The sequence below is a fragment of the Condylura cristata genome, unplaced genomic scaffold, assembly GCF_000260355.1.
Source record: "Condylura cristata isolate star-nosed mole 26May11 unplaced genomic scaffold, ConCri1.0 scaffold00008, whole genome shotgun sequence".
Classification (NCBI taxonomy): domain Eukaryota; kingdom Metazoa; phylum Chordata; class Mammalia; order Eulipotyphla; family Talpidae; genus Condylura; species Condylura cristata.
This window is the reverse complement of record NW_004567109.1, coordinates 8,709,639-8,732,957: the sequence shown is the minus strand read 5'-3', so window position 1 is coordinate 8,732,957 and position 23,319 is coordinate 8,709,639. Positions and strand designations below refer to the sequence as shown.

General features: G+C 38.7%; 1 protein-coding gene across 1 annotated transcript; it reads left to right on the top strand.

The window, feature by feature from the left end:
• The first annotated feature begins 2,231 nt into the window (after positions 1-2,231).
• Positions 2,232-22,954, top strand: HP1BP3 (heterochromatin protein 1, binding protein 3). The gene is made up of 13 exons (XM_004678572.2): positions 2,232-2,249; positions 3,781-3,976; positions 4,412-4,511; positions 7,146-7,299; positions 8,458-8,617; positions 10,595-10,738; positions 12,904-12,984; positions 13,602-13,756; positions 16,441-16,531; positions 18,047-18,206; positions 19,283-19,394; positions 20,494-20,613; positions 21,227-22,954. Exons 2-13 carry the CDS (start codon positions 3,881-3,883, stop codon positions 21,519-21,521), a joined length of 1,668 nt encoding a protein of 555 aa, XP_004678629.1. The 5' UTR covers positions 2,232-2,249; positions 3,781-3,880; the 3' UTR covers positions 21,522-22,954.
• Positions 22,955-23,319: the final 365 nt, after the last annotated feature.

The following is a 23,319-nucleotide window of genomic DNA, read 5'->3' as shown; positions in this document are numbered from 1 at the left end:
CGCTGCCGCTGCGGCGCGGCCGCGAGCTTTCTGTTCCCCTGTGGCGTTCCTAGAGCTTGCTCCTCACCGCACCTCAGACGATGTGGTTTTTGATTCCTAAAGTCTAACTTGTGAACGTTACCCTGGTGGAGAGGTGGAGGCGGGTTGTGAAGCGAGAGCCCCAGCTCTGAGCGCTGCGACCGAGGGCCGGCCGCTTAACCTGGCGGAGGGCCGGGCGCGGCCGGCCCCAGTGTGGTGCTTCCTGACGGGGCTTTGAAGTCAGAGTCCGGTTAGAAAAGCTTCTAGGCGCTCACCTGGGACCTTGAGAGCAAAGCACCGGAGGGTGCCATTGACATGAGCAGTTTTACTTTGGAAGCTCTTTTAATCTCGTTTAATCTGGCGTAGGCATAACACTGTTAGGAGCCTTCAAAGTTTTTATTGCACCTTTGAAAAGTTGAGTGTTAGGTCTGTCGAGGTACAAGGAACGTTTGAAAGGGGTTTTTTTTTGTTTAGTTGTGTGTTCAAGCCTGCTGGGAAGGTTGAGGGCAGGACCGGAGCTCTCCGTGTGTAGAGGGGAATCTTCAACCGGTTAGCCGCTTAGGTTATCTCGGCCCGAGCCGGGTAACGTCTGTCACTTCTGGCCCCAAGATAGACGTGGGTTAAATACATACCGAGTTAGTGGAGTATGAAAGGGGGAGAAGGAGTTTTATGAACGTGCTTTTTGTGACTACGACCTTTTAGTGTGAACATAGTGAAAGATTGCAGATAGGTTAACAATTTGATGTGTGTAGTTAAGCTTTGCTGGTGGCATATAGTGATAACGTCTTACATACCTTTTATGGTAAAACATGAAGTAGTAGTACTTTCCCTTAAATGTCTATTGTAAAGAATATCCCAAAACTCAAATACATTATTAAAAGCTACTTACTTTTCTATTGTTTTCTCTTAACATACAACAAATAAATTATCTGGACTTTTTATCTCTACAGTCCTTTTAACTCCCTTAAAACCAATTTGACAAAAGCCTATCTTTGCGTTGTAAATCTAACATTAAGCTTAGTAAACAAAAACAATCCGATGATCACAGGGGCCACATAAACCACAGGTACACTCAGATTATTTGTTTTAACACATACAAGATCTCAAGTAAAAATGTTCATTGAGTACCCACCCAGTTTTCAGTGCTGTTCTCAGTCACCAACTAGATAAAATTGACAACAGGGTAAGTGTGGGGGTCTAAAAAGTACATGGGTGCAGTGGGACACGAAGGCAGCATGAAATAACTATATATGGTTTTAACTCTGTAACGAACAGTGAACTTATTTAATAACTCACTACTCAACCAAATATGAAGCCTTAAGTTCCACAACCTTTACTAAATTCAGAGCTGAGGCAAAGCTTGGCTTAACATATTCCAAATAACCTAGGGTCTCATTTTTAAGTGTTTTTCACATATACTGAATGTAAAAGCACTATCAGTGTTCATTCAACATTTTTCCCCGTTATTTATCCAGCAGCCACTATGGATGAGACATTGGTTTTGATGCCGAGAACACGGTGGTGGCCCTTGTAGTGCTTACAGCCCTTTGGGAGGTACATAATAAATAAGCAAGCAGACGTATTTTGAGACCGTCTCCGTGTTTGGAGTTGGGAGAGCAGTAGGAGGCGAGATTAGTGAATGAGGGTGGAACTGGGAGGTTTAAGGAGAATGTCAGAAGTGTTTTTAAATTTTAAATATTCTTCACATGTACTGAATGTAGTAAGTACTATCAGATGTCATTGTTCTTAACCATGATAACATGAACTAGACTGAAAATGCTGATCAGATGTCCATCAACATAATCTACAGGTGTCCTGGCCATGCAGGGTAGGGACATTGGCAGACCAACCAGCTTCACAGTTACTCTGGTTTGGGCACACTCCTTTATGTGGCCTGATTTAAACTGTCGTTCTTCTTAGGTTAAAGATGCCTCGTGTATTTTTGGACCATGTACTTGTTGTTGCCCTCATTTTAGTTTTTGTCAGTTTTATCACTTTGGCTTTAAAGTAGCTTTCTGTGCTGTGCTGCTCCCTTTTTAGCTTGCTTTTAGTTTTGAATTACAGTTGACTTGAAAAGCTGGTGATTATTTTTATTTTTAAGGATTTATTTATTCATACAGAACTGAGGTACAGGGGCGGTGAGAGGATTCACCAGAGACAGTGGGGAGCAGAACAGCCAGACGGAGAAAGTACTCTGCTTAGGTTGGGCCTGGAGAGGTCTGCCCTGCCAGGTGGGTCACCTCCGGGGCAGGAATTGAACTCGCTCGAAGTGACTGGCTAGCTTGCAGTGCTGCATCCCAACCCGTTGCGCCACCAGGGAGGGCCCAGGGAAAGTGTTTTTGTATGATACCCCATGACCAAGGAATCTTGTAGATTATGTTGACTTCACAGTAGTGTTTTCAACCTAGCACGTATTATCATGGTTAAGAAAGATGAATTAGCAGTATCACTTTACCAAAAAAAAAAAAAAACTTCTGTAGAATGTTCACATGTAAAAATACCAGCAAATTTGCTTGGATTTTTTCAATTACAGGAAGTATATTACCAAGAAAGCGCTAATTGGATAAATGAGCAGATTTATATGTTAAGATTATAACTGGGATAGATTTTTAGATTTCACAGACCTAAACATAGTGATTTAAAAGTTGGCCTTTTCACTTTTCAAAAAACAGCTGTTTTTACTTCTGTGTTTTACAATTCTTTGAAGTGAATTGTTATATCGGCATTTTAGGTAGTTTTTATAACCATTGATGATAATTTTAAAGTATTTCTGGGGATTCCTGATTTGCTCGATAGTAACTTTTATTGCATTGCACTATCTCTAATTCTCTCCGTTGCCTTTCCTTGCAACTTGTTGACAATTCCCAAATCTTGACATTGTTGTTGCTGTTCCCATAAAGAGATTTTCCCCATAAATGTTTGGATTTTTCCCAGTTGTTGCAACTTGTGACTATTACCTGACAAGGTAAAGCTTGTAAATTCCTTGGCAGGCTCAGAGCTTCAAGTACAAGTTGAAAGACTAACCATTCCTCTAGTCTTCCTTCATGTCTACTAGCTACCACTCATTTTCTTGCATTGATGGATTTTTATTATAAAATGTCATTGAGTCCCAGGTGAGGTTTTTAGGGAGTATTACCAGGTAATTTGAGTGAGTGGATTTTACCTTCGAATATTTATGTCCTTTGTTCTGTGCTAGTTTGTTTACATAAAAAAATGACAAATGAGTCTTAGGAAGCACCCTGTTCTCCTAGGATGGTCTAGCTCTGCCGCTCTGGGTCTAGAGGCTCTTAGGATGCCATGTTCTTCGAGGTTTTTTTGTCCTTGTATTCTCGAGTGGCAGTGGCGTGTTAAGGTTATATTTAATTTTCCTGATTCCTTTGAGAACAATAACAAAACCTTCTCTCTTTAGTAAATTGATCTTGAGTAAACAAACTAAACTGTTCCTTAGTCTCCTTATTCTGTCCTTTCTGGGCTCCTCAAGGTAGCAGGAGGGGATGGGCTCAGGTTCCTCAGGGGCTTTCTTGTCCTTGTTGCCTTTGCTCATGTGGAAGGTGCAACAGCCGCTGCAGCTTGTGCATTTGCCGCGCTTTACGTAGTCCTTATTTTGATAGCCATTTTGTCTTTCCGAATGATAACTGACCAAGTCATCCGTCCCTTAAGTTTTATAGTTAAATATTTTTCCCTTTGGATGTGTGTTAAACTTAGACGTTTTAGATTAGTTTTCTTTGTTAATCTTCACACCAGGTCTTTTCTGTGCTTTAGGTTGACTCTTCACCACACTGAAACCATTAGGAAAAATCCTTGTGGTAAACAGCAGAGGCTTCAGAGTGTAACCTGTACTCGGGCCTAGAAATTATTTTAAATGGCGACTGATACGTCTCAAGGTGAACTCGTCCATCCTAAGGCACTCCCACTTATAGTAGGAGCTCAGCTGATCCACGCGGACAAGTTAGGTGAGGTAGGGGCTGACACATTCTTGAAGCTCACTCTTGGATCAGTCCCTCACTTCAGGCCCTTCTGGGTCCTTCTTGGTACACGTTCCTTTCCCTACTCTGGGGAATCTGGGTTGTGATTCTGAAAAAAATCAAATAGATACAAAGTTCTTTTTGTCTTCCCTTTCCCCACAAATTCCTTAGAAAACCTTCTAAATTTGTTGCAAATCAAGTGTAATTATTTGTTCCATTTGAATTTCTAGCTAAAATAAAATACTTTGAAAAGTACTTCTTAAAAACCATATTTCACTTCAAAAAAATTGTTAAAAGTAATTTACATCAGATCTTGGAGTCAGCTTGATGAATTCTCATACATCTCCTGACACCCACTTAAGCCCCTTGAAAAAGAGAGAAGCAGGAATTTTGCACACATGTGTGATTATGGCCATCTCTTTTCTTAGAAGGTAGAAGATAGCACCATGCCGATTCGTCGAGCTGTAAATTCTACCCGGGAAACTCCTCCCAAAAGCAAGCTTGCTGAAGGGGAGGAAGAAAAACCAGGTAAAGTCAAGTGGTGACACAACTCAAAGTGGCAAGCTTTTACTCAAATGTGGAATGTCCCATAAATTCTCTTGCACATTCATGACTGAGTATTTTAGCAAAACATCTAAAGAGACAGGTGTTACCTGTTGGTATGTTATTTCCAGACAATGTGGGCAAAATAGCAAATATCATATTGACCCTGAAGAACTTTCAAAGGTGAACAGCTCATGCTCTTGGAGTTAAAAAGAGAAAAATAGTTGGAGTCAACAGGAAAAATCTAAAAGTAACTTGTGGGCATACAAATGTTAAGGGGATGAAGACTGGAGAACAGAGGATTTAGGCTTTTGGGGTGGCTCAGGTGGAAGGGGAGCTCTCACCCAGAAATCATTGGACCTTTTTTTTTATAAACATTTGTTTATTTGTGCATACAGAACTGGGAAACAAGCCAGAGGTGCAGAGGCAGTGAGAGGATTCACCAGAGACAGAATGGGGAGCAGAACAGGCAGACTGACGAAGTACAATGCTGAGGGGAGCAAGACAGGAGAAGTCAGCTGCACCATGTCGGTCACTCCCTGACTGGGGAGCAAACTTGTGCTGAAGCAGCTGTGATACCAGGAATGGCCCTCATTGGGCCTTAAGCAAAGGGGCAGGCAGAACATGGGTTTATAACGTTGACGTAGGTGGAAAGAAGATTGTCAGAGGTGGGAACATAAAAGAGAGAAATGTAGATCGCCTCTCCCCCCGCCCCCCAGCCTGGAGTACTAATGCTCTTTTTATGGCATCTCTAATCACCCCTTCTTTACCCTGTCATAGTCTTTTGACCTCCTCCTCCCCATCCTCCTTGAGCTTTTCTTTTTCTCTTTTCTCCCTTGCTTTTTACCTCAAGTTTGCCAAGGGAGAGCACCCGCTGTGGCCATTAGGCCCATTTACTGACAGCCTTGCCACCTTTACCCCTTTGATGCACCAGGGCTGTGCTCTTTTCCAGCTCAGCCTGGGCTTTGTCTCAGAATCTTCAAGTGACTATTTGGGCATCCTGGTCTAAGGTGATTAGCAGTCATGGGAATCAGAATTTTTTTTTTTAATGGGGGCTGGTGAGTTGAAAATTGGTTATTTTATCCAACACTGAGAGCAGCCACTTGGTAGCTCATCTTTATTCCATGTGTTTGATAACTGACTAAAGCTACTCAATCACTAATAACTAGTTTTGAGAATGCATGCCACGAGGTTCAGGTAAGTAAGACAGAAGTCACCCACGAATTTATAAAAGACGCTTGACAAGCTGTATGTTTGGTTACTTTTCCATCTATGGAATTATAGTACCTTGTACATGGAAATAATTAGACTTAACTTTAAATTGTACGAGTCCTGAATTTCACACAGTGGCAGGTTCAATAGTTAGTAAGTCAAAACAGTGTCTTGTATGTATTGAATACTCAGTATCTGTTGAGTTATTGAACTTTTATGTGAGATTAAGCAATAATTCTTAAAGAAGAAGAAATAATGTAAAGTTGAGTGTGTATATTTACAATTACAGTAAAACCTAGTAATAGTTCTTAGCGTTTTGCCCTATTTAATGCCCCGTCCCACCCCACCCTCACCCCACTGTTTGCCCCTTTTAGAACAGAGCAGTGAATAAACGTATGACAAACTGATAGAAAGTTGTTACCCATGGTGCAGGGGTCAGGTCAGAGCATTAGGATGAGGGCCAGTAAAGGATACATCATGATAGAAACACATCATACAGTTGTCTGTATCCCCAGATTTCACTGTGAGACTGAAGTTCTAAAAGAACCTTACAGAGCAGTCCTGGGAGCAGCAGGCGTTTGAAGGGATGCGAAACACCACGTGGTACAAGTGTTGATCCATAGGCTTTTCCTAAGACATTTTATGTGGTCCTTGTAATACCTTTGTGGGGTAAGGTTGCTGAGGCTGGGACATACCAAAGAACTTCCCCTAAGATATCAGGCTAGGAAGTTAAAAAGACTGAACTTGACTCCAGGTGTATCTGACTCTATAAATGCTCTGATTTTGACTGAACATGTAAAGGAGGATTTTCACCTTATACACAGTCTGGTTGGAGAACATGATCCAGGGTGAGATTTGCGAAGGGTAGTTGACCAATACAAAATTTATCATGATTTAGAATTTTAATTGTTGAAAAGCTAGAAATTCCTTTAGCACTTGTAATGACGTGACTAGGTTATAGGAAGAAAATGACCTTTTTAATTCTCCTTGTATGTAGATATTACATATAACTTATTTGCTAATTTTCTGTTTCTTATTTCATCACTTAAATTTGTCTGTCAAGTTATAAAATGACCAGTTTCTTAGTTTTAAGTCTCATTGTTAATATTGCTGAGAACAATCAAGATAATTGATTTGGAGTAGGATAAATTTCATTTTCTATGTTATTTTCTGGTCCATCTTTTCTTACATTATGATCTGATAAACAGCCAGCTGTGAATAGGTAACTTGAGTGACACTGAGCTTGAAAACTTCCCCCCACACTTAGCTATTTGTTGTTTATCTTAGAATTAATATGTTGGTTGGGACATTTCATTTAATAAGATTAATAAGATAAACTTTGACCCTTTTATTGTCTCAGGCTCTAATATATCTACTTGATGCAATTCTACTTACCTGACTTTTTAGAACCAGATATAAGTTCAGAGGAATCTGTTTCCACTGTAGAAGAACAAGAGAATGAAACCCCACCTGCTACATCCAGTGAGACAGAGCAGCCAAAGGGGGAGCCTGAGAATGAAGAGAAGGAAGAAAACAAGTCTTCTGAGGAAGCCAAGAAAGAGTAAGGAGTTTTGCCTTCTTACTACTCATAATTGAAGACTCCAGAAATGGGTTATAGGTCAGATTGCTTTCAAGTGTCAGTACCAAGGTTTATGCACCATGTGAACTACTTACAGGATTCACTTTCTAAAATCACCCAAGCTCAGTTGCTATGTAGCTAGTCCTGTGACCTGTCACGGTGTGGCAGTCAGCAGAACAATGGTATGAGTGATCCAGAATTCACTCCTTTCAACTTTGTGTGATGTGTGTTTGTGCTTAGTATTCCTTTTAGGAGTGTCTGATACTTTAAATACATTGACAAAATTTCAGTAAAATTGAAGCATGTCTATAAAATTCTAACCTTCACCATTTTATTGCTACCTCTGTGCCAGAAGTGAGCTACTTTTATGTGCTTATGTTAAAAAACACCAGTCTTGACCAAGCCATTATTTGAGTGACCTAAAACTGTATATATTTGATAAAGTATTCAATTGCAGGGTGAGTTTGAGAATCAGAAAGTAAGTTTGCACATATCTGTACAATCCACTGGTAATTCTTTTTTAATTAAAAATTTTTGCAAGACAGCTAGTAGTATTCATTCCATTCTTAATTGGTATTAGATTAAAATTGCATAATGCTTTATGGCTCACAAAATTGCTTTAATATACAATCTTACCATTTTTACAGCAACCTTGTGAAATTAATTTGGTATATTACTTTTAATATGACCAAATAGATGTAACTATTTTGTTACCACTTTATAGTTGAAGAGACTGAGAAGGTCACTTGCTTAGATCATATAGCTAACTTGAGCTAACACTCAAATGTAGGTTTTCTGACTTTAAACTTTTAAGTTCTCTCTGTGGTACCAAATTACACTTGTGTGGTTGTTACTGGAATGCATTTTAAATTTCTTATTTTTTTAATGTACTAAGCCTTCATATCGGTGTTAATTTATGTGACTCTTATGCTCCAAAGAGAATAATGCCTTTTTGGCTTATGTACAGAACAATTTTTTTTTAATGTCTTATTGTGTAAAAGTTGCTTATTTCACATACCACCTTAACGTGTCAATAAATTAAACCATTAATTTTTATCCCTTCCCAGGCTTTTCCTGTTTCTGACTTTATACCTTTTAAGAAGAGTTTGTCTTGCATAATAACAAGTCTTTGTTTTAAAGTGAGAAAGATCATTCTAAAGAAAAGGAGAAGAAAGTGAAAAAAACAATTCCTTCCTGGGCTACTCTTTCTGCAAGCCAGCTGGCAAGGGCCCAGAAACAAACACCGATGGCTTCCACCCCCCGTCCCAAGATGGATGCCATCCTCACTGAGGCCATTGAGGCAAGTCTTGTTTAAAGTGGTTCATCTTGGATTTATGGTGTTCATCTTTTGGTTATTTGAAAATGGCTTACCCTATCCAAACATCAGAAATCTTGCTCTGCTTCCTAAAAGACTTTAATAAGAAAAAAGCCATTGTGAAGTTTTGGAGTACATTGTTTTATTTTTGTTTTTGTTTTTTAATTTACTATAGCGGTATTTGTAACTTATCTTTAGTTTTCAACTCAGCTTATTGTTTTAAGTGTAATTTTTATTTGATGATTGATAGTGTTAATTCATCCTACAAACCCTGAAGAGCCTTCTGTGTCAGGTGACCCTACAAGTGATACATCTTAGAATAAGACAAATGGGATCTGTGTTTTTATGACCTCTAATTGTGATTCAGGGTAACCGAATTCTTTTTTGTTTGTTTAAGTGTCTTCTGGTTTTTCTTCAAAGATGAGTGTCTAATATTGATAATGATTAACTTTTATACCTGGCCTATAAAAAATTCTTTATAAACCTACTACTTTGCTTCATCACCTGCACATTCCAAGGTACTTGGAAAAAATATCCCACATACTTGGCTCTAAATCTTTTAGTATTCATTAGCACATGTGATCATTGGCTGTACTTTTCTTGTTTTAACTTTTTAAGTTAATATTCTAATCTGACCTTGCCTTTTTTGTATAAATATTTCTGGTTAATTTTACAGTATTTCACATGATCACATGATCAAAAGAGTTAAAAGTCATGGACTTCCTCTTTTCAGGGGCCTCGTCACTAGGTTCTGAATTAGAAATGGGTGGAGAGAGACACAGCTCATTATACCCAAGGATTACATATACTCACTTACACAGGAGCAGCCTGGTGGTCATTCGCACTGACATATAAACTGGAAAAGCAATACAAACCCCTCCCGCCCCACCACTACCACCATTGTGCCACTAGGGAGGCCTGAGATTTCTTTCTCTTTGTGTAGCATTTCTTTTAGATTTTTACCTTGTGGCCACTCAGGCTAGGTTTGTAGGAGCAGGCTTAACAGTGAGAGTAAAACATCTACCTTCATCTTCATTATCGGGAACAGGGATTATTTTTAATAAGAGAGTTCTTTTGCTTGTTTTTCTTTGCCTTGTGTTTTACTTATAAGATCAAGAGTAAACTTTAGTAGGTCATACTTGGTCAGGTTGTTTTTTTTTTTGAGTAGATGACCCTTATCAGTGCAACATATTTTATGTTGTACAGTAAGTTGTTTGTCCTGATCGATAAAAATAACGTTCAACTAAGTCTTTTTCCAACGAGAGTATAAGTGCTATGTTCAGTTTATAGAAATATCAAAATAAAATTAGTGGTTTGGGTCATTAGAGAAATAATAGATGCTGCTTTGAAATGCAGAGCATTAAAAAAAAGTTTCTTTGTGACATCGTGACCTACTTAAGTCATGGGCATTAGACTACTAAATGGATAGAAATGGAAGAGGCACTCAGAATTGCTATATAATTCTCTCTGTTACCCAGACTCCTTTTAAGCCTTTCCCATCTGTAAACCCAGTTTTATGTTATTTACTTTATGTCCTGGGCTATAACTCACGTAAAATCTGTGAAGAAGTATTGGCCCTGGTGTGCCATAAAGCAGACCAGATCTCTGCTCCTACAAGTAAGAAAAACAATCTGTTTTCTTGATTTTAGGTTTGTCTTCAGATACAGAGTAGTAAAATGGAAAGAGGGTTTTAGTTAACAGACAGGATGTTACTCACATGTTGAAACTTTCAGAGTATTGAACAATTTTTAAATTATCATGAAAGAAAAATTATAATGCTGTATTTCTTCACAGCCGTGATAAAACTCTGTCCTGAAAGACCGCTCGTTTTCCTGCTATTTTATCATCCATTATCACTCCCCCTTCCAAAATAATTTCATAACATGTTTTAAAAACATGTCTGACTCTCTAATGGAAAAAAAGCTAATAGAGACTACATGTACGGTCTGATTACTTTTCCAGGCATGCTTCCAGAAGAGTGGGGCATCAGTGGTTGCCATTCGAAAGTACATCATCCACAAGTACCCTTCTCTGGAGCTGGAGAGGAGGGGCTACCTCCTCAAGCAAGCACTGAAGAGAGAACTAAACAGGGGTGTCATCAGACAGGTATCCAACATGTGTCAACTATGTGAAGGCCAATTTAGTAACATTTATATTTCTTTGTCTAATTAAAAATAAGCTAACATGATGATGAAATGCTTAAGCTTAACCTAGTTTGATTCTAGATAGGTGATGAAGCAGAATAGAATGTGCAGTTTTTTCCTAGCTTATTGTACTTTTAGTTGGATTTTCTTTGGGGACTGTTTGTACTTGAGCTCCTGTTGTGCTAAAGATGAGGAGTGGAGTTAAGGCATCCTATTTTTGCAACCACACAAAAGAGAATGGCTGTTACTAGTTTTAAACTGTAACTTATGTGACTAGATGTGTTACCATACTAAATTAGCTTTGCAGATAGGTTCACCTTAACTTAAAGGTATCTAAAACTATTAAAGCCTCTGAGGAGTCTCAGAGTAGGTTAGTAAACTGAAACTAGGACTAGAGTCAATACTGATTTCAGGTATAAATCCATGTTTCTTTGCATAGTACCTTGAAACATTGCTTAGAAACATAGAAATCTAAAGCTAGAATGAACTATCTTAACTCACTCTCTTCAGATATTCAGGCATGTGAAGTAACTACCAACCTCTGAAAGTAGTGATAAGGGTGGTTTTGAGGACCTCTTTTACTCCATTCCCACATCCTCTTGCCTTTCTTTTTCATATCTTTCTGCTGTGTTAATACATAATTCTGTGCCACCGGGCATTTAAACTGCTTAGAGTCTTGCAATGGTACTTCATTCACAAATACATTTTGAGTATTTCCTGTGTGTCGCTCCGGGGAGTCCATTGCTGAGTAAAACAGATTGCTGCTGTATGTGCTAGCTTTCTCAAAATGCTATGAAACTGATATTTAAACAAACTTTAAAATAATCTTTGATTGATTGAAGATCTATTTTGCATTATAATATATTAAGCACAGTTTATGAGCTGACATGGTTTTCTTTGTGAAAATATCATTTGTAACTCTTGCCTTACAGGCAAGAGTTTGATGGTTAAACAGTTAATGAGCTGAAAGTATTTCAGCTTTTTTTTTTTTTTTTTTTAAGATTTATTTTATTTAGGCCCTCCCTGGTGGCGCAGCGGGTTAAAGCACAGCACTAAGAAGCTAAAGCCACTTCCTCATGAGTTCGATTCCCGCCTGCCCCGGAGGTGATCTACATAGTGCGGCAGACCTCTCCTGTCCCGCTGCTCCCTGTCGATCTGCCTGTTCTGCTCCCCACTCTGTCTCTGGTGAAACCTCTCGCCACCTCTGGCCTTTACCCCAAGAGGCTGTTTGTCTTGTTTTTTTGTTCTGTATGCATAAATAAATAAATCTTAAAAAAGATTTATTTTATTTATTTATACATGCGAGAGTGTGGGTGGGGTGGGGTGAGAGGATTCACCAGAGACAGCTTGGGGAGCAGAACAAGCAGATCAACTGAAATACACTGCTGAGGGGAGCAACGAGTGAGACAGAAGAGGTCTGCTGTGTCATGTGGGTCATCCCTGGTAGTTGCAGTGGAGGCCAGTAGCTTCATAGTGCTGATTCTTAACCTCTTGTTAAAACACCCTACTTTTCAAGCATTTGATTGCTATACTACACCAGTGTAAGTAAAACTAAAATGTGGAGGATTCAGATTATCTTGTATCAATTTATATTCATTATAAGTGCCTAGGAAACTGGAAATATGTGGCATGATTTATACATACCATCACAGGCTATGTCTAAAAATTGTTACGTTTTTCCCAAATGCAGTAATAATGAAGTAGGTTCTAAATTTTTACTTAGGAACAGTCTTCCTTCCAAGATAGTGATAGGTCTCCTTATTTTACCCAGAGGCTGTTTGTCTTGTTTTTTGGTTTGTTTTTGTTTTTTTTTTTTTTTGTTAAGAGCTTGAATAGTAAGCAAGCCGTTTAACATGATACCATAATTGCATTCTTCCCAAATTTTGTAGATGAGAAACTGGATTTAGTGGGTTTACAGACTTGTCCAGTATTGAATAGTATCCAAGCTAGCTCTTGACTTTTCATTGTGTTTTTTGTCTTGGAAGAGATTAATAGCACTTTATTTTAGTTCTCTGATATCATCATGCCCTCTAATTGGCCTAGTCCAGTATCAATTTATTAACACAAATACCAGAGTAATTTACAATAAAAATACAGGTTATTATAATTAAATTTAATTTACTTTAGGTAAAAGGGAAAGGTGCTTCTGGAAGTTTTGTTGTGGTTCAGAAATCAAGAAAAACACCTCAGAAATCCAGAAATAGAAAGGTAAGAAGTCTATACCAGTTTAGCTGAGCACAACATGCTGAAGAATAAAGCAGTGGTGAGTGTCTACTTTGTGGCAAGCACTCTGCAAGGTGCAGTCATCCCACTTACACCTAGAAAGATTAAAAGTAATTAGCCCATTAACACCCAGCTAGTGAGTAAAATAAAATGTGCAGATCCATGCACTCCAGCCCCAGGGCCCATGTTCAAATATTGAATTATGGACAGCTGTTTGAATTATACTGCTTTTTTGTGAAGTATCTTTTAAACTGAAAGTGTAAGAGTACACTTTAACCCAATATTGACCCCCAAAAATTTACCCTCAGCCAGTTTCTTTTTAAATAACAATATTCTCCCAACATACATAATTTCATTTATAGTTTACTTGTAACGATAAAATTAAATAAGAGGTAGTACCTCTTATTGAAACCTCTTCTGAAGCTGAACTTCTTATCAATTAAAGTGTCACACTAATGAGTTTATACTACTGTGATGTGTGGGAAACAGCAATAGTTTTCTCTAAATTTGGCTGTCAAGTGAGGAAAATCCTTGGATTGAACATAAAATGTTTGAATAAAACATATAGTTTGCATGCTGATGATTTTGATGTTCCATTCCAGAAGAGGAGTGCTGCAGTGGATCCAGAGCCACAAGTAAAACTGGAGGATATCCTGCCACTGGCCTTCACTCGCCTGTGTGAGCCTAAAGAAGCGTCTTACAGTCTCATAAGGAAATATGTGTCTCAGTATTATCCTAAACTTAGAGTGGACATCAGGTATGAGGTGCTGGCTTGAGCGTGAAACCTGCAGACACTTGTGTTACTCCTGCAGTCCCCTTTTCCTAAGAAAGTAAAAGTAGCATAGAAAAGGAGGGTTACTGTCAGCTAAGATAGAAATAAAATCTTTTTTTGCAGTTTTTTCCTTTTTGTGGTCTTCATTGTTTCCTTTTGCACTATCTTTTTACAGTTTCTTTTGGTTGTTTGTTTTTAAGGTTTATATATTTATGCATACAGGAACTGGGAATGTAGGCGAGAGTTGCAAGGCATGTGAGAGGATTCACCAGAGTCAGGAGCAGAACAGGCGGTACTGAAACACACTGCTGAGGAGAGCAGCAGGCGAGGCAGGAGCTAAGCCATATGTGGCTTAGCTCTGTGACTGGGGATTGAACTCAGACCGTACTGGTGACAGCGCTGATAATCCCTGGCCAGCAGGAAGGCCCAGTAATTTTTATTGTGATAGAACTAAAGATTTTATCTAAACTTGAGATTTTATCATCTGAGTATTTTTAAGTATCCAGTGTTCAGTGGTACGCAGTGCAGTCATGAAATGCTACCAGCATCACCATCCAAGACTACGTGATTTTGGGGATGCCCAACTAAAGAATTAGTAAAATAGTGCAAATGAGGATGAATCCAAAAAATATGGAAAGAACATGACCCAGTAAAATTAGTAATTAACATTGTCCAGGAACCACAGGTCAAGTTCATATGTCTTTAGTTGTTTCCAACAATACAGTGCGTTTTTTTCAGTCGTTATCCAAACATGACCCATTTGTTGCATTTGGCTAATAGTGCCAGCTGCCAATCTGTAGAAACTGTAGTGCAACTAGTAGAAAAGTTATTTGATAGCTTAATCACTCCCTTAATTATGTTCGTAGGTTCTCTGCATATAGTTCAACTCTGATCCTTATTCTCTATCTTAATTAATGTATTCATCATCTCAGATTCCTTCAGGGAAGTGACCAGATCGTGTGAGTATTCCTGCATAACCATGACAATACTCGTTATATGAGTGGGGGTATATGTTTTCGGTCATGGTATAAATCACATACTGAGTGGAATAGTTCTGCCTTGGAAATACTTGTTTTGTTGTGGGGTTTTTTTTTTTTTTTTTTTTTTTTTTGAGACCAGAAAAGGCTGATATATTAAGTATACTGCTAGGAGGAGCTATGCAAGAGGTCACCTGCCTGTCTTAGAAATGTTTTTGTGGGGCCTCCCTGGTGGTGCAAAGGATTAAAGTGCAGCACTGTGAAGCTGGCCACAGCCGCTGCAGCACGAGTTCGATCCCCAGCCAGGGAGCTGACCCACATGGTACAGCAGACCTCTCTTGTCTCATCCTCAGCCGTGTATTTCAATCAACTACCTGTTCTGCTCCCCACTCTGTCTCTGGTAAATCCTCTTATGCCCCACACTTCTGGCCTGTACCTCAGTTCTTGAATACATAAATCTTTAAAGAAATGTTTTAATTGGGAGTTCGTTTTTGGTTTGGAGTGTCAGGATATACAAGATTTGATAGTGTCATTTCTGTGCTTTCACATTCTATTAAAATATCAGATCTTTTCTGCTCCTTCTCAAGCATATGATGCTGTGTTGAAAAATTCTAGTGTCTTGGATTTTTAAAAAAGACTTATTTATTTCTGCATACAAGAGCTGGTGTGTAGGCCAAAAGGGCTGGTGGGAAGGGGATGTGAGAATTTATCAGAAACAGAGTGGGGAGCAAAACAGGCCGATTGAAATACACTGTTAAGGGGAGTAGTGGGCAAGACAGGAGAGGTCTGCTATGCCGTGTGGGTCAGCTCCCTGGCCAGGGATTGAACTCATGCTGCAGTGGCTGCTGATTGCTTCATAATGCTAAGACTTAACCCCATGAGCCATCAGGGAGGATTTTGACCTATTGTTAGCCTGAAAGTCCTTTCAATCTGACTTTTTTTGTTCATATCTCAGTCCCCTTTAAGCATAAGTCAACTTGGTTGGTTTCTCCCTGCACCTGGGGTTCCTCACCCATCATTAAGACAATTGCCCTTTGACAAAGCAGTTCTTGCTTCAACACTGTTCTTACGTTTTGAATAACAATTCAGTTTCTTCTTGATTTTGATAAGCTAGTTTTGTGTGTTTTTGTTTTTGTTTTTCCAATTTTAATCCTCAAGATAGAGGGATACTGAGAAGACACTTTTTTTACTCATGGAATTGTATTTGATGAGGCTTACCTCAGAAAATGGTTTACAAAAAGTGACTTCATTGATTTTAATGTGTGTGTATACTTTTAAAAGATCTAGGAATGTATGTACTTTTTAAAAATATCTAGGATCTCAGAAATCCAGAATGGAATAAAAAGGGTAAAAAAAAAGAAAATTATTCTTTGGTTGATTACAATATGGTTGCTTTTGTACTGTGATGGTAATAGTTGGAAGTTTCTAGAGTGCCCTGGAAGTTGGGTAGTTTGGTTCTGTATGATACATGGTTCCCTATGCACAGGTAATGACTGAGCGTCTTTGTTTAAGGATAAAAGCATTTAACTTTTTATTATGGTGCCGACAAATTACTACGTTACTGTTCATTTTAACAAAGTACTGCATACCACAGGTATCAGAACTTTAGGTTTGGGAATTATCCTGCATCACTTTTCTTCAAATCTTTTCCATCATTAGGGTATTTAGCACTTTTTTTTGTTTTCTCTGCAGGCCTCAGCTGTTGAAGAATGCACTGCAGAGAGCAGTAGAGAGAGGCCAGTTAGAACAGATAACTGGCAAAGGTGCTTCTGGGACATTCCAGGTCAGAGGCCAAAAAGATGTGGTTCTCAAAATCTTTTATTTCAAGATCTTCTCATACTCTAAAAGGACTTATTAAGAATCCTTAAAAAGGCCCCCAGGAATTTATGTTTCTATGGGATATACTGTCAGTATTTACCATATTAGACATTAAAACAGGAACATTTTTTTTTTAAAGATATATTTATTTATTCATACAGAACTGAGGTATAGGCCAGAGATGAAGTGGGTGAGAGCATTCACCAGAGACAGAGTGGAGAGCAGAACAGGCAGATGGATGAAGTACACTGCTGAGGGGAGCAGTGGGTAGGTCAGGAGAGGTTTGCCACACCATGAGGATCACCTCCAGGGCAGGCAGGGATCGAAATCATGCAGAAGTGGCTTAAGCTTCTTAGTGCTGTGCTTTAACCCGCTGAGCCACCAGGGAGGGCCCCTAAAACAGGAACATTTTTAATGTTTACTAATTCTTTTAAAAAGGATAAACCCATTACATGTTAGCATAAATATTTTTAATGAAAAGTATATTTTCCAAGACAAAAACTAAAAATTCAGAGGATCACCGCTTATTTCATTTAAGTCTTAAACAGAAAAAGCGTGTATCTGATTATATTTCAGGTTGTGTCTGAAGAAAATCCCAACTCTCACGGGATACGGGCAAGTGTAGAGTATTGTAAGATGATTTCCAAATGTCTATATTGTTACTTGATACTGACCAAAAGTCAACAAATACTTAGGTTGAGGTTGAGATATAGTAAAATAATGTTTACTACTTCGTCAAAGATATTCCTAAGTAAAACTGGAATTTTGTTTAACCCCAAAGCATAACAGTAAAAGAAACAGCTAGTACCTTTTTATGCCTCTGTAAGATACTGCTGCTCACCACTGCACAAGTCACCACAGTGAAAAAGGCCAGTCACATCTTAGGATTACCATGAGAATAATTTTGACTTTGCACATCTTCTGAAGTGTCTTAGGAACCCCAGAATGGGGGGATGGAGGTTTGGGATTACTTTTTGCGATCACAATAAAATAACACTGATTTTGTCCCTTTACCCATTTTATCAGTGGCAGCCTCTGTTCTCAGAAATATGCTTTGGGATTTCTGTAAGATACCCTAAATATTTAGCAAATTTCCTTTACCCATTTTCTTACAGCATTAAAGAAATTATTATTTTCACAATTACCCCTTTTTCAGATTCAGACAAAGGGAGTATCATCAAAAGAATCTTAAATTACTAGGAGATAACAAGTCAACCTGCTGGGTAGAGCTGTCGCCCTCTTTGGGTTAACTTGGACGGAGGGTAGATGGCAGGAGATAATCCCCGCTGCAGGGCTGGGCCTCCTCAGTTAGACTGAGCACCTGTACATGGGGGAAGGAAGTCCCTAACCTGACAATTCATTGTAAAACATATCTGTGCTGATGCAGGAACTCCGACCCACCTGGTGCAGAGGAGTCTTGTCTTGACCTGCTTTGGGAGAGTGTTGTCTTGATGCTTTTCTCTTCCTCCTTGGAAAACAGCTGAAGAAATCAGGGGAGAAACCCCTGCTTGGTGGAAGCCTGATGGAATATGCAATCTTGTCTGCCATTGCTGCCATGAATGAGCCGAAGACCTGCTCCACCACTGCTCTGAAGAAGTATGTCCTGGAGAACCACCCAGGAGCCAACTCTAACTATCAAAGTAAGAACTCGCTGGGCGTGGTAGGTGGAACTGGAGGGTTATCTCCTGAAGAATCCCTCAGGATCACATTAGCAATGACAAAGCATAAACTGCTCACCATGAAAACCAAGATGGAACGCCTTTACAAACTTACTATATTCAAAAAGAGTTAACAGTAATAAAGTCTTATCCTTAATTTACAGTGTATACTGAAAATCAGAAGTTGACTTTGCTGTAAAGTTTTTTCGTATCTTTATTACTTAGATAAATCTGATAATTATGAAGACAATTAATTCCACCTTAAAACCAAGCAGTGTTTTTTAAAAAATGCTACTTAGATTATTTCTTGTTGCCTTAAGCTCTATAATAGAAAATACTTTACTTCATTAAAGTACATTTACTCTCTGGGGTGGTGATTTGAGATTTGAACCTTGCCTTAACATTCTCTCATACAGATGAGGGAGATTATGTGTTTTCTGAGTGAGCTATTAGCGTATGGGGGGGCAGACTGGGGAAATTAGTAATAACAGAAAGTGTAAAGTAGAGACTTGTTTTGAATGAAAAGGTAATGTTTAAGTTTTAATACTAACCTATTTTTAGCATGCATGTAATACGTGTTATTGTATACTATAAGGGAAGGTTCTTGATGTGTCTCTATGAAAGATAGGAATTGGTGAGGCTGATTCATGAGAAGTTGGCTCTGTATATAGATTTTATTCTAGATAATTGTCAGTACTTACAGGTGCTGGGTAGATGTTTGAATGGGCATAATGAGCAGTTCAGTCTAGGTCAGCTGTGAACCATCAGTATGCCACTGTAGGGCAGTGCGCTTAACATCCGCTGTTCTTTCTCCTCTTCTGTGACTTGAGGACTCTGACACAGTGGTCTCCAAAGTCTTGTGCGTTATGATTTAACTCTTGCTAAATTTGTGAACATTTAAGAATTGTTGTGTGAATGCCTTTGACCTCAAAGATTCACTTAGCATACATCAGTTACTGTATGTGAGAGACGTGAAATTGTTGTACATCTGATTGTGGTTGAGAGAATTGTCAAATTTGAATAACTAACTTTTTTTCATTCCTGTGTTTTTCCTTCAGTGCATTTACTGAAGAAAACTTTGCAGAAGTGTGAGAAGAATGGGTGGGTGGAGCAGATCTCCGGCAAAGGGTTCAGCGGCACCTTCCAGCTCTGTTTCCCCTACTATCCCAGGTAGGCGTCCAGCTGTAAGTTGAAGTATCAGTCACTAAGGTTAAGATCATATTCTCTGTAACAGTTTTAGCTTAACTTATTTCACTCTTAATTACTGTTATACTATACTTGAGAATAAAAACTAAGGCATTTTTGTTTTAGAGCAAAAGATTTACATTTAAGACCAGGGCATGTAGGCTATCCTGCCGGACTTTACTGTTATCCATCAGGTCCTGAAGTTAAACATTGAATTCTTTGAGACCCTTGGCTGATCATTTTACCATTTATTTCTTTGTTAATGTAAACAATAACAAGGTAACTAGAGGCTTACAGTAATTATCCAGCACCAAGTAGGGACATTGACTTTTTCCAGGAACCACCTTCTCCATACTCGAGGGACAAGGATATTTATTAGAAAATCTGTCTCTTCTACATACTTATTTAATTCATTGAACCAGAAATGCATCGTTTGCCTCCTCTAGGCCAGGCACGGTTCTGTGCAGTGATACGATAGCTTTCTGACACTTTTCATTTCTAATAAAGTGTCATGAATGTATTGTAATATCCCCATTCCAGCAACAGTAAAGTGTAACACCAACAAGTGCTAACTTGGTTGAATGTGTATTATAATCAGTGAATCAAAATTTCTACCATTAAAGGCAAAGATAATCCTTACTAAATTTCTCTAAACATTTTGAAACAGTTCAGGTGTCATAATACTTTGAGGTCTTTTGCCAAAAATGTTGAAGACAAAAATGACTCTGCACAGATTGTTCACTGCCTTGAAGACTGTCCCTGCCAGTCAGTGCCTAGCACAGGAGTAGTTACAGCCCAGGGGCATAAAAATAATCGTTTACTAAAGAAATGATTGGGGATCCATTTTATTAAGGGAAGAAGGGAATGGAATTTGGTCTGAAACTTTTATGGATTTGTTTTAACTTTCTACATGTGTTCAAAATAGATTTTAGAAAATAGGTTAAATTGTTATTTAACTTGATGTTTGGGCAAGGGTTGTTTAAGGAGTAGGGAATGTCCTACTAGTAAGAACTTCTGGTTGCACGTTTCCCTGTCCTATGTGGGACTTGTTTTTTTACCTTATTGTCACTTCCCACCTCCATAGCCCAGGAGTTCTGTTTCCAAAGAAAGAGACAGATGATTCTAAAGATGAGGATGAAGATGAGGATGAAGATGACTCCTCAGAAGAGGACTCTGAGGATGAAGAGCCACCACCTAAGAGAAGGTATGGGAATGTATGGTAGAGTTGGAAATAGCAGTAATAGGCAAAACTGTGAAAGTGTGTTAATAACTCAGAACCCTCTTCAAGTTCTTTGTGGAAGATTTGAGTTTGTCTTGAAAATTCAGGGACTGTTAATTTATGAAGCACTGTAAAAATGCAGTTTATTCTTTGGTCATACGGTCATACATATAATGCACAACCCTCCACAGTTTGTCTGGCTTTTTAAAGAAAATAATTCCATAGTTTCCTAGAAAAAACATAGTGGAATTAGGTATAAACTTGCATGAATTGGTTGATGTTTTAACATGTAGTAGGACCTCCCTCACAGAGAGGGATCCCCAGCTGACCTCACCTATCTTGCCTTCTGCTCCCCTCAGTGTATTTCAGTAGATCTGCCTGTTCTGCTCCCCACTCTGTCTCTGGTGAATCCTTACTCACCCCACCTCTGGCCTGCACCCCTGTTCTTCTGTGCATAAGCAGACAGTAAAGCCTCAGTAAAATAATAGTCTGTTACATTCTTCTACCTCTGCTATTTCTTTCTTGGCGAAGCACCTCACCCTAGCAAAGTGAATTTCTCAAATACTAAGGAATTGTCTTTGCTCTTTCGTTCTCACAGGTTGCAGAAGAAAACCCCAGCCAGGTCATCAGGAAAGGCTGCACCTGTGAAACAGAGAGGCTCCAAGCCTGCACCTAAAGTCCCAGCTTCTCAGAGGGGTAAAACTAGGCCCCTCCCCAAAAAAGCTCCTCCTAAGGCCAAAACTCCTGCCAAGAAAGCCAGACCCTCCCCTTCAGTCATCAAGAAACCTAGTGGTGGCTCTTCCAAGAAACCTGCCACCAGTGTGAGAAAGGAAGTAAAATTGCCTGGCAAGGGCAAGTCCACCATGAAGAAATCTTTCAAAGCAAAAAAGTAAATTTTATAGGAGAAAAGGGTATCATGATGAAATTTAAAAATCTTATTTTCTAAGGTCAGTGTGCATTTGTTGTAGCTTTGATGCTTTTAAAATTACTTTTTCCCCCTTTCCAATGAACATTGTTGGGAGGGATCATAAATAAACCAATTTAGGCATTTGTTAGCTTCAGGTGCTATTCTTGGTGCCTGTCCCTTCCCTCAGTCACTTTAATTTCTGCGATAATTCTGGACTTTTCTGAACTGTATTATTAGATTTGTCCTTTTTTCCCCTTCCACCCAACCTTTTTTTTTTTTTTCCTTTCAGTTTTATCTGAACAGTTGCAAAGAGTTTTATATTTGTAGAAGGCATCAAGAACAGGATGCTGGTCAGATGGTGGGCGTTAAAAAGAGACAGTATAGCACTGACTGACTTGTAAAGCCTCCTGCCTGGAGACTTAATACTTAGTCTAATGTATAAAACCACTCTGCCAGCCCTCTTTCTCCAGCTGTAAACAGAGACATCTTAGATTTGGGAATAAGCCAAAAATGTGATTTCATTTTATTCTGAAGATGCTGGGCTCCTATGAGCTACTTTTCACATTGATCGATGTCCAGGTATTTGTCAGTAGCCCAGGACACTGCAGAATTCCCTTAACAGCAAGCACAAGTTCTCTCCACCACTTGGTTTTCGACTGAAGGGGAAATAGAGGAACATATTGAATTTGTGATTTCTGGTCACCTGTGTTACCAAAAATCAGAACATAAAATCTTCTTGATCAGATGTTTAAATATATTTTTTAATATTTGGAGTATGAGTTGTCACTTCCTATTTGCCTTTTTCATGAAGAAAGGTTGGAGAGTTACATCTTTGCTAATATAGAAATGTTAAGTGGAAAAACAATTTGCTAAAGTAAACTAGATTCCAGATTGGGTTTTTTCCCCCTCCTTTCTTTCCATAGCACTTTTAATATCAAACAAGTGGCTTCCTTTTTAAGATATTAAAAAAGAAAAAAAGAAAAAAAAACGAAGCCCAACTACCTAACCCTTTCTTATTTGTATTTGTTTTAGTATTGTGAAGTTGTGTTAAATAGTATTAGCTTTCTACTTGAGAAATACTGATTTCTGGTTATCATTTATCCTCCCTGTGGCACTTGACATTTTAATTGTCTTAAACTTTTTGGTGTACATCTCCTGGCCCCTTGAGTACTGCCAGAGGCAAAAGATGTTTGTTCCATTCATTCCACTTGCATTGTCTCCTGGGATCCTGTCTGCAGCCTGAAGTGTGGCCGGGAATGGACTTGAGAAGCTTGGCTGGAATTCGATCCATAATCATGTGTGATCCCATCATGAGTTCATTGGAATTTGTGTTGCATGTAAGGCAATCTTTCCTGTTGTAAATCTTCCTTTTTTTATGTACATATATTTTGAAAAATATGAATAAACATGAAATTTTAAAAGCTGCTGAACTGTAGCTTATATTTAAGCTTTATAGTACATCCCCAGAAGTAACTAAGTGTTGCCCTGACCAAGTTTGGGTTTGGTTGGTTTGTTTGGGTTTGGTTGGTTGGTTTGGTTTTTTGGTTTTTTTTTTCAAACTTGCATTTACTTTTAAACACAGCTCCAGTGTATTTGCTTTTGAATTCTGATGTGAATGGTAAATGATGACCCTGTATACATTAGACTTGGTAGTTTAATGAATAAGAGGTTTTAAAAAATCCTTTGGTAGTAGAGGCTTTACTTTCAAGATGATAGATTCTAGTTTTTTGTGCTTAATATTCAATTAAATCCTTAGCTAAATACAGGATTGAAAATAGATAAAT

What these genes read in the sequence shown, in the direction of transcription:
- HP1BP3 (XM_004678572.2), top strand. Translation starts at nt 3,881, where the DNA reads ATGGCGACTGATACGTCTCAAGGTGAACTCGTCCATCCTAAGGCACTC. An exon ending in TCTGAGGAAGCCAAGAAAGA is followed by an intron (nt 7,300 to 8,457) that starts GTAAGGAGTTTT and finishes TTTGTTTTAAAG; the next exon opens with TGAGAAAGATCATTCTAAAG. An exon ending in AGAAATCCAGAAATAGAAAG is followed by an intron (nt 12,985 to 13,601) that starts GTAAGAAGTCTA and finishes GTTCCATTCCAG; the next exon opens with AAGAGGAGTGCTGCAGTGGA.